The sequence below is a fragment of the Thamnophis sirtalis genome, unplaced genomic scaffold (genome assembly GCF_051295495.1).
Source record: "Thamnophis sirtalis isolate CommonGarterSnake01/CBP01778 unplaced genomic scaffold, rThaSir2_p1.2 scaffold_5, whole genome shotgun sequence".
NCBI classification, from domain to species: domain Eukaryota; kingdom Metazoa; phylum Chordata; class Lepidosauria; order Squamata; family Natricidae; genus Thamnophis; species Thamnophis sirtalis.
Window position 1 is genome coordinate 116,318,382 of NW_028261385.1, and position 16,908 is coordinate 116,335,289.

General features: G+C 36.9%; 1 protein-coding gene across 1 annotated transcript in view; it reads right to left on the reverse strand.

Moving 5' to 3' along the window:
• The window catches only part of LOC148045607 (integrin beta-2-like), a 45,003-nt gene that overhangs the window by 16,022 nt on the left and 12,073 nt on the right, over positions 1–16,908 (reverse strand). Inside the window, exons 2-9 of the mRNA XM_087716703.1 lie at positions 11,909–11,969; positions 8,647–8,735; positions 6,074–6,254; positions 5,166–5,336; positions 3,274–3,515; positions 2,412–2,567; positions 1,168–1,263; positions 946–1,035 (exon numbers count right to left, since the gene is read on the reverse strand). Of these exons, the coding sequence (XP_087572829.1) occupies positions 946–1,035; positions 1,168–1,263; positions 2,412–2,567; positions 3,274–3,515; positions 5,166–5,336; positions 6,074–6,254; positions 8,647–8,735; positions 11,909–11,969 (1,086 nt within the window). The remainder of the gene's footprint in view (positions 1–945; positions 1,036–1,167; positions 1,264–2,411; positions 2,568–3,273; positions 3,516–5,165; positions 5,337–6,073; positions 6,255–8,646; positions 8,736–11,908; positions 11,970–16,908) is intronic.

Here is a 16,908-nt window from a genome sequence, read left to right on the forward strand (position 1 = left end):
CTGGCAGGAACCCACCCCTGAGCTGACTACTACTTTCTTACACAAAGTAGTAGTCTCCCAAACCAAGAGGCAGTGACAGCAACATTTTTTTTTCTAGAAGATGGCTGGATTTTCTCTCCCTGTAATGAATGTATTATTCTCTGGCCTGGCAAGCAAAATGGTCAGCTCAGCTACAGCTATCGTAGTCAACAGTTGTTTTGCTTTTATTTCTTCTGCTGATACTTTCTTAGGAATTTAAATATATTTCAAAGGGGTTAAATAAATAGCTGATTTAGCACTCTTTTTCGCTGCAAGGACCACACCAAATTATTTGGGGCCGCACCTATGCATGATGGATGCATGCAAATCCACACATAGATCTTCCTTACACACACCCCACATATATACTACAATTATCCAATACAAATAATGTTTGTATTAAATAATTACATAGAGAATTGTAGCTCTTTACTTTAGCTTTTTCTGTTATGTTTTTGTATTTATTTTAAGCATTTATTATGTATTTGTTTATGCAGCCTTTTGATATAGTAATGCATATCCTTTTGGATTTGTTCCTTTTTCTTTTTTATTGTTATTTCAAAAACAATACACATTTTATTTTTTAAAAAGAACTTCCTATGCATACATAGACTAACTTTAAGCTCTTAGATGGGGAGGGAAGGGGAAGCTATTATGTTTTTATTTTAAAATTCCCAACACTGACAAAATATATTAGTCTCCCAGAACTAGACTGGGAGAAAATGAGAAACCACAAGATTTTCTGTTTCTTCACTGCAAGAATGATCTTCTGCAGCTTGCCAGTAAGTAAGTAGGTTGTCAGCCTGCTTGGAAGTCAGTGATGACTAGAGACATGTGTTGAGCTGCAGGCAGCTTCCAGAAATCATATATACTAGCCTATGAGCTAGAAGTGGACTTAAGTAAGATAATACTATTAATAACACTTACATTATAAGCACCCTGGATGAGTTGAACTATATTATTTGAATCCTCCTGCAGTTGTCCTACAGCAGACTTGGGTATCATCTTGCTCAGTTTCTACCAGTAAAAAACAAATATGCCAAAAGCATTATCTTATGAGCTTTCATGCAGCATGATACCATACTAACATTTGCTTTGTTCATGTGACACAATTTATAAAATCTTCTATTTTATTGGAGATTTACTTACTTCATATGTATCATAGACTCTTCTGGTAACAGCGAAAATGGGCTGGATTTTCTTTTCTTTAAGTTTTTGTATCAACTGACCAACAGAAGGATAATCCTATGGAACCAAGAAAATGGTGTGACAACTCAGTTCAACACAGATGATAATCTAACCCATTCACCAATTCAGACTTAGCTTTTGGACAGGAAACCACCCTTCTTCAGTCTCAGCCTGAATTGTTTTAATTTGGGCCATACAGGTATTGTTTACTTACCATTGTACAACTCTTATATTTTCCCACTTGTTTTTCTCCTCCCACTTTTTCTTGCCACAAAAGCCCACTGAGATAGAAAAAAATGGAATAATTGCTGAATGCTTACTTACTGCATTCATAATTGTATGGATGCCCTATTGCATTCCACTATTTTATTCTGTCTCTCTTTTGCACCATGTCATGTGACTGGTAGTTCAAGCAGCATCACTCTGAGAGCAATCCTGGCTTTGAGTAACAGAAGATCAGATTATGAGACCTCTTGGTTTACAGATGATCACTCTGAGAATCTGACCCTCACTACTCTTGCCTAAACAATCAAGGTCTTCTGTCATTTGCCATCCTTTCTTCAAAAGGGGTTATGGGACGGCCAACAGAACAATGAGTTTGTAGTGGGCATGCTTACTGTTCATAGGGCTTAGAAGAAGTGCTGCGGACAGAGCAGCCACTTTCAGCTATTCATTAAAGCCACTCATTTTTTCCCCCAGGCTTCCAGAAGGGAAGCCTGAAAAATCCTGTACAGCTTTAATGAACACAAATAGCTTCTGTGTTCACACAAGTTTGGCACGTCTTCTTTATAATAATTGTTGACATGTTTATAGCCTTACTACATTTTAATGTTTTGTTTGTTCTTTTTTATTCCATGGATTTCTTGTAGGCAGCACACTTTGTATGTTGGTGTGTGTGTGCATACATGGAGGTACAAGTACAGTACATATTACTCTAAATATATAATAGAAATAAATATATATACAATTGTGTAATTAGATGCAAATAAAACAATATAAAATATTGCTCTTAATATAATTATTGCTTATTGGATTGCAAATAATTTGGTAAATGATGTTTTTATTGTCAAAATGATTGGCATCTTGATTCTCATTTCTAGAGGGCAAATAGTGCAGGCCAGCTGCTGTTTTCAAGTCTACTTCTAGATTGAAAAAGAAAACTTTATTATATAGCAGTGCTAGCTGACAGCTACTTGTATACTTACATATTCGTTGCTTTTTTTGTACATATTGTCTTCCAAGTGACATTGTCCATCAAAAGGTGTTAAGATGGCTCCAAGCTTACCATCCCCAGCAAAATGAAAACCATCATCTGTTGTGTAGACCAATAAGCGAGTCACATTCTTCCAGCCAATTATATTCTGGATTTTAAAGCAAAACAAATTTTAAAGCAGTAGAAATTATAAAAATTTACAAAATCATTGATGCAGAAAGGAACATGATGAATCAATCATTTTTTTAATCTAAAACAGGCAAGCCTATTTAGTGTCACAGCTTTAACAGGCACCTGTCCGGCTGCTAAGGAAGGATATTCAGCATTTTCCTTCCTGATATCTTCCACCAAAAGTGTTCTTCGTGAAAATTTATTTTTCCTGACTTACCCCAAGGCTGGATTTAGTGGCAGAGATATGAAAAAAAGTGAGGCATTTTACTTCCCAAAACTCCTTAGTTGACTCAGCTAGTGTGTTTGTTTAAACCAAGAACAGAGCAACCCCATCTCAGGTACCATAAAAAGAATTTACTTTCTAATAATTTTTATGCTGTTAATGTCATAATCTTAAGAAGCCTTAAAGAAACAGTAAGACATGATATTTGAAGTCAAATATTTTGGCTTCTTTTAGTTCATTTCAGGTGAAAAATCAGCCCAGGCAGAAGACAAATATTAGTTTTAATAACTAGTGTCATGTCAATAGCAGCATTTATATGGGCCTGAACAGAAAAATCATTTGTATAGAATTTGTGGAAAAGTAGCATATACTGGAAATAATAAATTAATGAAACCATCTTCCATTTTTAACCCAAAAAGTTCCTTAATCAATTCTATTTCTATACAGTAGTGGGACTTACCTCACAGACAGCAGCCTGCATCATGGCATCAAGTCCTCCTTCTGGCGCATCAAGATTCCCTGATATGTTCTGCTTCCCTACTTCTTCTTGAAAACTCTGTACATCATCAGTGAGGCTAAGCACATGCCTAAAAGCAAATGGTGGCTGGCACTTGATTTCTGTGGTTGGGCATGGATTCTGGAGCTTCTTTGGATGGGTGTTTACAAATGGCAAGACAGTCTTATCGACAAAGGCACCAAAACCTAAAGGAAATATTAAGGAAAAGTAGTCAACCTTGTTCAATATAAATGTGGGTATGGGAGAACCATAAACCGCTTCAGGAAAATATCATTAAAAATAAAAATATAGGGAAAAATAGGACTATGCATACAATTATTAAAATTATAAAGGATTATTCTTTAATAATCAGATACATTTGGATAAATATATATTTATCTTATCTTTTGTAAAGGAATAGCTATTTTCCTTGTACACAGCTGTTGTGCAAAACAGAAATGATATGATGCTTTTCCCTTCACTTAGAAATACTATTCCCTCTCATTTTCTACTAACTTTTGTCCTTCAAAGACTTGTTTTGGAGATACCAATTGTCTTAAGAAGAGCTTGGTTAGACTGCACTAAGGGCCTACCTAGCCAAGCATTCTGTTTCTTGCAACAGTCAGTCAAATCTCATTGGACATCTAAGAGAAGGACATGAGGATAACAGATATTCAAATCCATGCTAACTCCTGGAAAAGGCATATAATGTCTACCAACCATTTGTAGCTTTATCCTCCATGAATTATCTAATATTCTTTTAAAACCATTTAAGTCGAAGGCTCTCAGCATAGCATGGAAAAGTGAATTCCACTATTTCATTTAGTAGTATGAGGAACACTTTCTTAAATTCTCTCAACCTGTAGCTTATTTGTAGAACCTTGGTTTGCAGCACAATGCAAGGAGGAGATTTTTAAAGTTATCTCAAAAGACTTCAGTGCTGATCTCTCAATATTATCATGCCATTGTATTTTTCCAGCCCAAATGTCACTTCCACTTACAAATTGCAATGTTGGAGCTCTTTGGTGCTTGAGGCAGGCTGGCTTCCTTTTGATATTTCCACTACTCCATTGCTGACAAATTACAAATCTTGGTACTGTCACACTGGGCGTTTCACCCAGGGATATACCTTATTATTCACTGTGGAGATAATCCTTCTGAGGTGAGGATGGGGCAAGTACATGCAGTGCCATTAAGCAGTTGATTTGGCACTCTTGCCACCAGAATACTATTCCCTCTCATTTTCTTTGGTTACCCTTGGTGGTTATTCAAAATGGTTGAAGTGGGGACAAGTGCAGACCATTGTGAGACCAAATTTGAGGGCTTGAAGAGTGGAAACTATAGTAGCATAGAAGGCCCCTAATCCAGAAAACTCCAAATAATGTACACCTTCCTTACAGAATTATTGCACCAGAATCCTACTCTCATTTATTCCCACAAATCAAAAGAAAGGAAAGCTTGCTATAAAATATATTTTCATCTAATGTTAAAATTCTGAAAATGGCTATTTCTTGCAAAATTAAGAGATGTCAATTGAGATATGATAAATACATCTCATAGTATAGAATATCTCAGTGGAATCTTAGTAGCTGGAAACACTTGAAAAAATAAGAATTATGTCAATCTTAGTTCTTGGTCACTCATGGACACTGCCATGCCATTTTCTTATCAATAATATTAAGCCATTTGTGCTATCACCACTTGGAATATATTTTTTTAATGTCAACAGCCGTAGAGTTCCAGAGTGGTGTCTTATTGAGCACTAGTTGAGTACCAGTATGTTTCTTATTAAGATGTTTTTTAAGATCAGCTAAAGTGATAGAAGACAGTTGCATATTTTAGAATAATGTACATACCTATCCGAGCTCGTTTGGTAATACCCTGGAGAGCTTTAAGGAGATCTCCTCCTAATTTCTTCACTGTTTGCAGATCATCAGCCATAGAGAATGAGAGGTCCATCAAATAATAGAGATCTATTGGGTAATCTTCTCCACGCTGGAATGTCACATTAAAAACAGCAGGTTGTTCTATTGATAAAAGAGAAGATATTGAACATCTGCTCCAATTTTACCTCATCTCACAAAGCTAGTGATGCTTTTCTGAACTAGGAGACTGTAGGGTAAGTAGATTGTGAGATATGTGAGAAACCGATGAAAGTACATGAAAGGGCAGAATATATCAACATAGTGGTCAAATTGTGGCAGAATGATAAAGAAGGCACCACTGAAGTTAACTAGTAGAGTTTGTGAGAGTAGGAGCAGAGGAGCAAAGTGAAAAACGCACAGAATAAAAGGGGAATATGGAATATTTGGTAGAGAAACAGAAAGCATGCGTGTGCACACACACACACACAAACACACACCTCACATTCTCTTTTATTTGCATACGTTTATATGCGATACTCAGATCTGACATAAATATTTTGAGAGATGCATATGGTGTTTTATTATGGTGAAAAGTAGGAAATTTTAAAGTAAAAAATTGAAATCAATAGAATTGAAGTTAGTCTGAATTATCATTCGAATTATCATGAATTATCATGGTGAATTAATTGCCTTGGAAAATATAGTTAGTCATGTTGTCTAAACATAGGTTTTGGGTAAGAAAAAAATCAAAAGTGGGATCATACTAATTTTCTATTTTAAAAATGCCTGATAAGAGGTGGGAAAAGTCACATGTGTCATATGCTTCCTATCCTAAAATTGCAATCATCCTTTTAGCCATTTCCTAAATTTCTAATTTGAGGGTTCAGATTCTGAGATACCTGGTCTTAGATGCAATCGCACCACCTCTGGGTAGATTTGTTTCTTTGTGTTTGATTGAGCAGAAGAAACTGGGTCAATAAAGTTTTCTGGGAAAATAATATTTCCTTCACATCCCTTCTCAAGGAGCTGCTGCTTTGTGTCACATCGAACTGAATCTGGTTCCCCTGCTTTTGTGAAATTCTATGTTTCATAACAATCAAAACATAAAAACAATTAATAAGCTTGAGATATTGGGTGGACCTAATATATTTCAGATAGAGGAAAATAATATTTCATTGTTAAAGGGCGTACGTCTTACAATCATCATCATTATTATGATCATTATCATCATCCCAGCAACTATGGGCAGTTCACCAATATTTAAAACATTTAAAAAACAAGTAACAGTACAAAAAAGCATAAAACTACAAAACATGATGGCAGAGAAACAAACCCAGATAGGAACAAGAGAAACAAAGTAAATGGATGTCAATTATTTTCATCAAATCTGAGCAAAGAGCCATGCCTTTGAAATACTTGTAGAATTGGGACTATTTATTTCTTAAATAATAATTAATCCACTTGGTATTTCACAGCAATATGAACATAGTACCTACTTCAAGTTGAACTCAGTTCTTAGAACTTAATGATTTGGCTATATAGTTTCCTTGATAACAATAAAGAAGTGGGATGAGATTGCATTATTCGAGGGTGCTTTTTCATCTAGCCTAATTTACGGAATATATTGGTCCTCTGCATCTGCCTCCTGGTCAGTGAGGTGTGGTCAATAGTATGTTGCCTTGCAAACCTATACCTCAGATATCCTAAATTGCATAGAATAACATAGGCATGCCAAATTGGGCTAATGCCAAATGTTTCCCTTTTGACAGACTGGCCAAAATTTGCCAAAAACTGGCTGATATCATTAGCAAGAAATTCTGCAATGGCTCCAGTATGACTGAGCTATTTTTATTTTTCTCTTGTAAAAAATGGTTTAGAATCTTCGATTTACCAAAGTCTTGATGGGCATGATCAGAAGTAGTTGAAAATATAAATGTATGGAATTTATGCTAAAATACCAAGTGTGCAGAAAACAATTATTATTTCTTTGGTCTATTGAGAATAGCCTTTTACAAGACCTTTGAATATAATTATTCTTTCTGGAATCAATAATGCCTATTTTTAATATCTTCCTTGTAATTCCACTTTTTAGTGGGGAAACTAAAAATGGACGAGAATTAGAAGAACCTTACAGATTTTCCATACGTTCTGTTTCCCTAGCATTTACACCACCAAATCAGAATACCTAAAGCACTGTAAACACAAACATATTTATATTGTAGTGCATTTTGAGTATGAAGACAGTACCCAATCAAAATTTAATTATGTTCCACAATAAGAGGGAAAATTGATCCCTCATTTTAACAACATTTATTTCTGTATGCCTGTTGTGGTTTGTGCATGCATTCTTTCCTTGGGATTAACATTAGGTGTGAATGTAAGGAAAGATTGGGGAAAAAAGTACAATATAGAAATGTACTCAAATTAGTTATAGTTATTTCTGCCCTCTAGGAACTAACTATGGTAAGCATTTGTTTTCTGAACCCAAAACCATAATTGCTGCAGATGCACAAAATCCTACAGTGGATTATCTAAGGAAAGTTTGAGTATTGAGGATATAGAAATGCTCATGGTAACTGTAACTCTTTCCATCTGAAATTCTATCAATCCATTGGTTTCATTAGTGTTATTTATTTATTTAGTGTATGGCATATCATACATGGACTAAAAATATAAATTAACATTTCAACTACCATAGATTAACAGAACCCAATAAAATATAAATCACAAAGAGATTTATGTTCAAATATCAATGTTGCCATCTAACCATTGAAGTGCAGCATTGTTTATATTAAAAATATCTGATGCTGGACTAATATATGCCCCCAGCTTTCAGCTAGCAACTGTGTGATCTACAGTTTGATGTGGGACACTGAGGGGAGGGTATTATGCCTCATTTATACAGAGAGTCCGGCAGACACCATGTGGTGTGTAAATCCTATTCAAGATTATCAGTTGTGGATGTGGTAGTTCAAAGCCTGGCACCTGTTTTCTGGGGTCATTTATATGTCTTCCTATAACTGGCCATTCGGCGACCCATTTGGTTTTCCATTGAGAATTGATCCTGGGCAGATATTGTGCAAGTGCCAGTGGGGGCTTCCTGGATTTGAGTTCCATTACTAGCAGCTATAAGAAAGAACATTACAGCATGCTTTGTTTCCTTTAACCCCAGTAAAGTAGTATTTTGAGAGATGAGTCAGAGAAGGTTAAAATAAAGATACAATATTTTTTTTTAGTATTTTCAAGGTAATATTTTCTTTTTTGAGAGCACTGACAGCAGCAACAAGTGTTTTCATAAAACAGAATTTGAGGTGAGCAAAAGTTTCCACCCAAAGCAAAAAATCAAAAAGCAACCTCAAACACCCAATGACAGTTGAAAGGAACAAATTTTAAAAAGACATCTGAAAGACACTTTAAAATGTAAGATTTTGTATTTTGTTTCTCTTTCTTTAAAAAAAAAAAACACACCTACCCGTTTCTTGCACCAAGCACAACCAGGGCCAGACTCAATGCAGTCCTGACATGTTTTTACATTGTATTTGGTACATCGGAGAGAAAATGCTTAAGAAAGAAGAAGAAGAAAATGTTATAAAAGAGACATAACAACATACGAAGTTGAAGTACCCTGAATCTCCCCAGATATGAAAATAGCTCACCTTGGCAGCAACTTACAACTTGAAAATGCATTTTACTAGTTGCCCCAAACTCCAACTGTTCTAAGCCCTCAACTTAGGATCACAACTGAGCCAGAAATTATTGTTAAGTGAGTTTTGCCCCATTTTACAACCTTTTCTGCCACAATTGTTAAGCGAATCACTTCAGATGTTAAATGAATCATACGGTCATGATTCATTTATGAATCTCTTTCCCCTCATTTACTTTGCTTGAGAGAAGCCAACTGGGGAGGTTACATGACCCTGGGACAGTACAATTATCATAAATGCATGCCATTTGCCACGTGCACAAATTTTGATCTCATGACCATGAGGATGCTGTAATGGTCATAAGTGAAAAAACGGTCATAAGTCACTTTTTCAGTTCCATGGTAAATTTGAACAATCATTAAAGAATGGTTGTAAATCAGGGACCAGCTGTAATGAGATTATGATTTTTTTTTCTTTTATGGGCCTGTGAACCTATATGTGCAACCTTTGTTTTGAGACAAAGACTACCTACCTCAGCCACCACCCTGCCTCCTAGCAACCTCCTGAAAAATCCAAAAAACCTGTTTATATACTACATTTGGAGATATTGCAGTAAAGGAAGTTGACCTTCCACTCCACCATTTGCAACAGTGGGTTATGGTGGAGCTGAACACAGTGTCAAAGAAGGCAAAATAAGCTTTTCTAGTTCATAAGAAAAAAATATCTAAAACCAAGTCATGAAACATAGTACCTTTATTTTATCAGGAAAATCGAAGATCCATGCAACTGTATCATATTAATGTTCTTAAACAACAGCGGTGGTCAGCAGGCTGCGCAGGGAAGCAATCTAGCAATCTATCCAAGCTCTACTGCTCCCCAGCCATAGCCACCCCATGTCAAGGAGAGTAATTAATGGAAGTTTTCCCTCAGCTTCTGATATTTGGTCAATGAGGAAGCAACCTGTACCCGCCTTAAAAAACTCTATATGCCATAAAGAAGCAGAACATAATTTGCTGGAATCATGTTTGTGACATGATAGGGTTTTCCAGTGAGAGGAACAGATTTCTGTTTCTATGTACAATGAAAAGATTTCTCCATCTTTTTTATGGGTAGATTTCTAATACTCATAATTTTCATGGCAGGCAAAGTAGTAGAATCCATCCACAAATTTTATTAACATTCTTCATTATTTTGCATGCAAAAGATTCACCAGGGTTAAAAGCTTGAGCTGGGGTTAAGGAATTTTCACTAGCTTCAGTGTCTTTCTAATGTTAGAGAGGCCCGTTTCCTTCACATTTTGAGTAAGGTGGTTAGGTAAGATACTGATAACCATTTTGACCATATACGGTATTACACCTGTGAAGTAAGTCGAAGACAAGATGCACATTTGGAATAACATTTTCAAATCAGCCAACTTCACAGCTAAAATCACCCTCTCAAAACTCACTCATCCTGAAGTATCCATGTAAAGGGGAAATTAAGCAAATTCTTTGCCCTTCTCTCTGAATTATATCCTGATGCAAACATAATCAACAACAGTGTTGCCTAAAGTGCATCAAGTGAAGAATGTGTTAATTGCTCCATGACATTATCTGGAAAAATTTGTTCATTAGATGGTAATGTAGCTGTCAGAGCTATCTTCATTTCTTGAATACTCAAACCATTGCAGAAAGTGACAGGCTTTAGACTTCTCAGCATACAGGAAAAGTTTATTTGGCAGCCAGGTTCAGAAAGTTAGCAAAATGGCTAACATTGCAAATTCTGAATAACCTTCATTATCAAAGCACATGTTCTTATACATTCTCAAAAGCAGCGCAACACAGAAATACTTAACTCATTTCTTATTGGTTATTTTCGGGGGAAAGTCTTATAAGTAGATGAGGATCTTACTTCTCCTTTTGTTAAAGGTATGGACTATGTGTCATTAACGAACTTTATCTGAACCTTGTGGTTTGGACTTTTGACATAGGAACATTGGCTAGAACATCCTGTTGTTAGAGGCTGATAACATTTCCCTGTCCCTTTAAGCAAGCTTCTAACTGTCCCTTTTATGCCACATCTTCATTCTTATATTTTAATTCATATTTTATTCTACTTTAAAACCAGCCACTGAGAGAATATTAGCAAAGTTACTCCTGAGTTAACAACCAGTTGTTCAGTAACCATTTGAAGTTGCCATGGTGCTGAGTTAGTCTTAGTCGTAGTTATGATTTGAGATCCCAGGGATCTCATACTCTGCAGTGTACTTTTGCCGCAACATCCTCTCCCCAACCCACATGTACTTGCATGGTGCTAATGTCAGGTTTCCAAATAACAACCCATATTTTGATTTGACCCTGACAATAGCATGTGCACAGCTTGCACACACCTGGTGCAGCACTGCAGTACCCTTCCCCAATTTATATGCACTCACTAAAGTACCCCCTGCCTCACTCCATATTGTACCCATTCTCAGGCCACCTTATGAGCCATCTGGGACTTGCAACTTTCAAATGACTTCCCCTTGACTTTTGTTTGTGGGAAGCGTGCAGGAAGTGACAAGTTGAACTCCTCACTTAATGATACATATTTTTTTGCTGGGACTATCAAGATTGCTTTTTCTAAGTGATGCAGTCATATTCTTTATGATTGCATTGCTTAGTAATAGAAATTCCAGTCTCAGTTACCATCATTAAGCAAGGACTACCTGTACACATGGAAAATGTTGAATACAGTAGTTTTGGAGATATGTGGTCTACAACATAGTTGATGCCCGTTGCTCTCTGAATTCATCAAGAGATACAGCACGTTTGACTGCCTTTGAAAGAAGTCTGGAAAACACTTCAGATGGAACATATGGAGTTTCTCTAGGATAATCCTGCTCTTCTATTCATAGCTCTCCTGCTTCTGTTAGTATTAACTGAGATCCACATGACTGAATAATAGTGTCTTGGATTGTGGCTTCTTCTTAGAATGTGATGGGAAATATTGACTCTTCAGCAGAATCTAAAGAATTGGGCTTTTTTTATTTTAATGATCTTAACCATCTTCCTTATTATAACGACTGAGGCAATATGGCAGAATTGCATAGTAATTGCAAAAGCAGCTTACCTGTTGTAAACAGGAGCAGCAGAGCTCCAAATAACAAAAGGAAGTACTTAGGAAACATCTCCTGTGAAAAGTAAATAGCATGCAATGAAATATAAGAAACAAGACAATTATCTTTACAATGCAGGCCTAAAACTTAAATAATAAATGGAAGAAGATACTTTGTGGAGGAGGAACTCCTGAAAAGAAATGGAAGGATGCATAGTATTTGTTTACGCTTGTGTTGACTATTTTAAATTGGACTTAAGTCACATTAAAATTACTGTGGGTTACACTAATAAATAACTATCTTAATTTAAAGAATGTAAAATACATAGCATTAAGGAACTGGAACTAGTAAGACCACACTTTGAATACTATACCCAGTTCTGGTGACTACAATACAAAAAAGGATTGAGGCTCTAGAAAGAGTACAAAGAAGAGCAACAAAGATGATTATGGGCCTGGAGGCTAAAATATATGATGAACGGTTACAAGAACTGGGTATATCTAGTCCAGTGGTGGGTTTCAAAAATTTTTGGAACCTACTCTGTGGGTGTGACCTGCTTTGTGGGAGTGGCTTGCCAGCCATGTGACTGGGTGGGAGTGGCTAGCTGGCCATTTAACCGGGTGGGAGTGGCTTGCCGGCCATGTGTCCAGGTGGGAGTGGCTTGCCAGCCATGTGACCGGGTGGGAGTGGCCAAGATAATGTCAGCATTCCCAGTCAAGATAGAGATATAAATTACATAGAAAAGAAAGAGGCATCCATACACTTGAATTTAACTTCAAAGCAGTGGCAACAACTTAAATTCATTAAATAATAATGTTTGTTAGGGCTATACACTGCTTTTGAATATACAGGAATGTAAAGCCCACAGCATCTACTTGGTACTTTTTAAAGCAGCAGCAGCACCTTTTTCCTGGATTTATGAAATATCGACTTTAAACAGTTGTGGGTGGGGTACTATATTTACAGTCTTGTATTCTTTTCAGTACTTTGTTTGGAACAGAATCCAAAGCACCATGCAGTCCTAGCATTTGTACTAAAGCTTGGCAAGTTATTTTACAGGGCTCTGAGCACTCCTCCAGATCTGGTCAATGAAGCAGATGTGCCAAAGTACTCCCACAACTTTCCAATGCTTTGAAATCCCACCAAATGATTTATACAAGCCTATTTCATACTTTCTTCTATATGCCGATCATATGGTTCACAGGTGGTCTATTTTCCAAGTACTTAGAGGGCCAAGAACTGCCTTTCCTAGATTGCAGCTTTAACTTCCTTGAATGTTAACACACCTTCAGGCCATTCAAATATAGACTAGCTCTGATCCTGGAACCATATCACATATTTTATATATTAACATCATATTCAATGTAATCATTATTGCTAAAAAAAAACCAGGCAGCAGTTAAGAGTAGTTTGTAACAAAACATGGGCAAGAAACAAGAAGTTGATTAACCCCTATTTTAGCTTATTTCTATCTTATCTAATATTTTCCTGCAATTCTTCCATTATCCTGACTACTAAAAATAGTTCTACATAATGATACTTTTAAAATAAGTTTGATGTCTAACAGATATCCTAGTTATTAATATGAACAGGTTCTGGCCTGTTGCTTAAAAAAATAAATTCATAAATATATCCCCAATAAAAAAGAATAGTATGTTGGAGTACTGAAAAATTCAGCCAAATGGAAAAATCCAAAGAAAAAAATGCTGGCCTTCCTGCTAAGAAGTAACAGTTTATATATAGTATGCACAATTCTTTTATTAAATTATTTAGTTAAATTATTGCTGAACAATTTATAATAGTTGCAGCAAAGTATTATTCTAAGATATTTGCCACTACTACCCTACTTCCTAGATGTTCACTATTGTCTCCCCCCGCCCAAGATTTAAGGGCATGTGAAACAGTTTGTATGAAAGTTGCATGATATGAAACTTCTCTCCTTTGAAATAATGTTTGGTTTTAATTTTCCAATGAATCAAAAGGAATGTTTTACGCTTCCTTGTTACACAGCATTTGTTTTAGCTTTCCATAGCTCTCCTCAAAACCAACCAAGGAAGATAAAACCACAGAAATCTAATACTGTTGTGCACAGCTTTGCACTAAATTATCTGTATAGTAAGCCAAAAATAGTTTAAGATTATAATTAGCCCACCTGTTTCCCCCATTAACATGCAAATAACATTTTTCTTGTTCAAAGACTGCATGAGAGATTTCCCAGCCCTTGCAAAATATCACACATCCACATAAAGGGAGCAGCAACTCCTCTGTGAAGGGGGGAGGGAGTTTGGCTTCTCTCTGCCATTTAAAGGCTGCAGCAGGGAGAATCCCAACTTTTTTCCTCTCCCTCCATTCACAGAGGAGCTATGGTTCCCTTTATGCTCCCCCTGGCCTCCTCCCTCCTGGGGACCCACCTGAAAGGGACAGGCAGGCTGCCACAGCTTCGCTGAGAAGACATTACTGAGAAGAGAAACTTATCTGGTCCAGCTGCACCCGAGCTGGTGGAGTGCTCGTGCGATCGGTGCAACTGTGTGGCTCACCTGCACAGGCTGTCTCCCTGGTGACGGGCGGGTGGTTGTGGGCGCTTCACCAGCTCGGATGCAGCGGACTGGAGAAGTTTGCATGGCACTAGCAGGCAGGTTCTAGGATGCCTGCCCGCCAGTAACGGACTTCCCCGGACAGCACTTTTCTGAGCACGGGAAGACAGACGGCGCAAACTACTGTCTGTCCCCTGGAGCTCAGAAAAGCAATTCCCTTTAAGTCCTTTGCTGGCAGGCAGGTTCTAGGATGCCTGCCCGCCAGTAAGGGACCTCCACACAGAGTGCTTTTCTGAGCATGGGGAGACAGACGGTGCAAACTACTGTCTGTCTCCCCGTGCTCAGAAAAGTGATTCCGTTTAAGTCCTTTGCTGGCAGGCAGGTTCTAGGATGCCTGCCTGCCAGTAAGGGACCTCCACGCACAACACTTTTCTGAGCACCGGGAGACGGACGGGGCAGGCGTTCCAGAACTTACTTCGGGGTCCACCGGTGGAACCTTCTCTCACTAGCTCGGTAAATTTCAACATCTGGTTCTCCCAAGCCGGTGCAAACCAGCAGAAAACCACCACTGATCTAGTCTAACAAAGAGAAGGACTACCTTCTCATTAGGAATACCTAATGGTTGTGCCCTAAGCCAAATACTCTTCAACATTTTTATAAATGATTTAAATGAATGTATAGTAGGGATGCTGAACAAATTTGTACAACATAAAGCTGGGGGAGGAGGGGATTTCTGGCATTCCAAAAGATGGGCACAAGATTCAAAGGGATGTTGACAGACTTGAATATTAGGGCCTATACAACAAAAAGCAGTTTGGTGAGAAAAATGTAAGGTTCTGCATTTAAGCAGGAAAAACTAAATGCACAGATACAAAATAGGAGTTGGTTTGGCATTAGTACAGGTAGTCCTCAATGTACGACCACAATTGACCCAAAATTGTTGCTAAATTATACATTTGTTAAATGAGTTTTGCCTCATTTTATGATCTTTCTTGCCACAGTTGTTAAGTGAATCAGTTGTGAAGTGAATCACTGCAGTTGTTAAGTTAGTAACATGATTGTTAAGTGAATCTGGCTTCCCTATTGACTTTGCTTGTCATAAGGTCACAAAAGATTATCACATGACCCTGGGACATTGCATCCCTAAATATGAGCCAGTTGCCAAGAGTCCAAATTCTGATCACGCAATCATGGGGATGTGGCAACGGTTATAAGTATGAAAAATGGTCTTAAGTCACTTTTTTCAGTACCATTGTAACTTTTAACAGCCATTAAGTAAACTGTTGTAAGTTGAGGACTACTTGTACCTATGAGAAGGACTTGGGCATTCTAGTAGGCCATAAATTAAGCATAAAGCAGCAGTGTGCTGCTATGTCAAAAAAGCCAATGAAATTTATATTTATATTAATAATTTATAATTAGACAAATAATCGCCTTCTTGCTCAGACTGGATTAAAAGCCACAGAATATGTTCAGTACATGTTTTACTACGAAGATGAGGAAACCCACAAAATCTGCGCTGTACATAACCAATATTTCTGCTCTCTCACAAGTTTACATGCAGGAAATTCAGTGGCCAATTGTTCACACAAAAAATATTTTGATAAAATATGTCACAAATAGATGTATTAAACATATTTTGAATAAAGACAGCCTCTCCCAAAGAGCTAAAAGTTTTTTCTCCATCTTCTGGTGTCATTACCACAATTCTGAAGGCCAAAAACAATTTAAAAAATACTATGACCTGCAATTCCCACCTCTTGTCTGCCTTGCTTTAAGATGAGACTAATAAAGTTACAAAACTTCAAATCCTTTGGAAAGCCTGTATAACAGTTGGATTTGCATTTTAAAAATATGAGTCATTATAACATGTACTCATGCCAGACAGTAGTGGTGTCATTTTTTTTTTTTGTATTGTACTTCATTTTAAAGTAACTATTATCCAACACCTGGAAAGAAACCAAGAGGACCCTCATGGCCAACAATTTCATTAAGATATAAAGAACTGAACCAAATTCTTCTGAATATCTTTTCTAAGAAGTTAATTTATTCCCAAAAATATTCCTAGTCACATTCGTGTTGTCATTTTAGATAGTACAAATTTAAAAAGGAAATAACATGGCCCCAGCTGACATGAAGGAAGCAATGACATTTGTAAAACACTACAGTATGAGGAAATGTTGCAAGCTGCACATTCATACTCTACCAGCATTACAACAGAGCATTTCAGATTTTCGTCTGTGGCAGATGATAGCCAAAAAAGGAAGAACGTTTCTCGCTTTTGTCTTATTTCCAGTTTGATTTCAAAAGTGGTGAAAGGGCGTTTTTTACTCACACAGATGGAGACTTTCTGGGGTTTTTTCTGTGTTTTTTTTTAACATGTTAATTTTACAAGTACAAGCAATTTAACAGAAAGGGGAGAATAAGAGGAGAAAGTGAAAATAGAAAAGAAAATTACATTAGTTAAAATATTTCAAAAG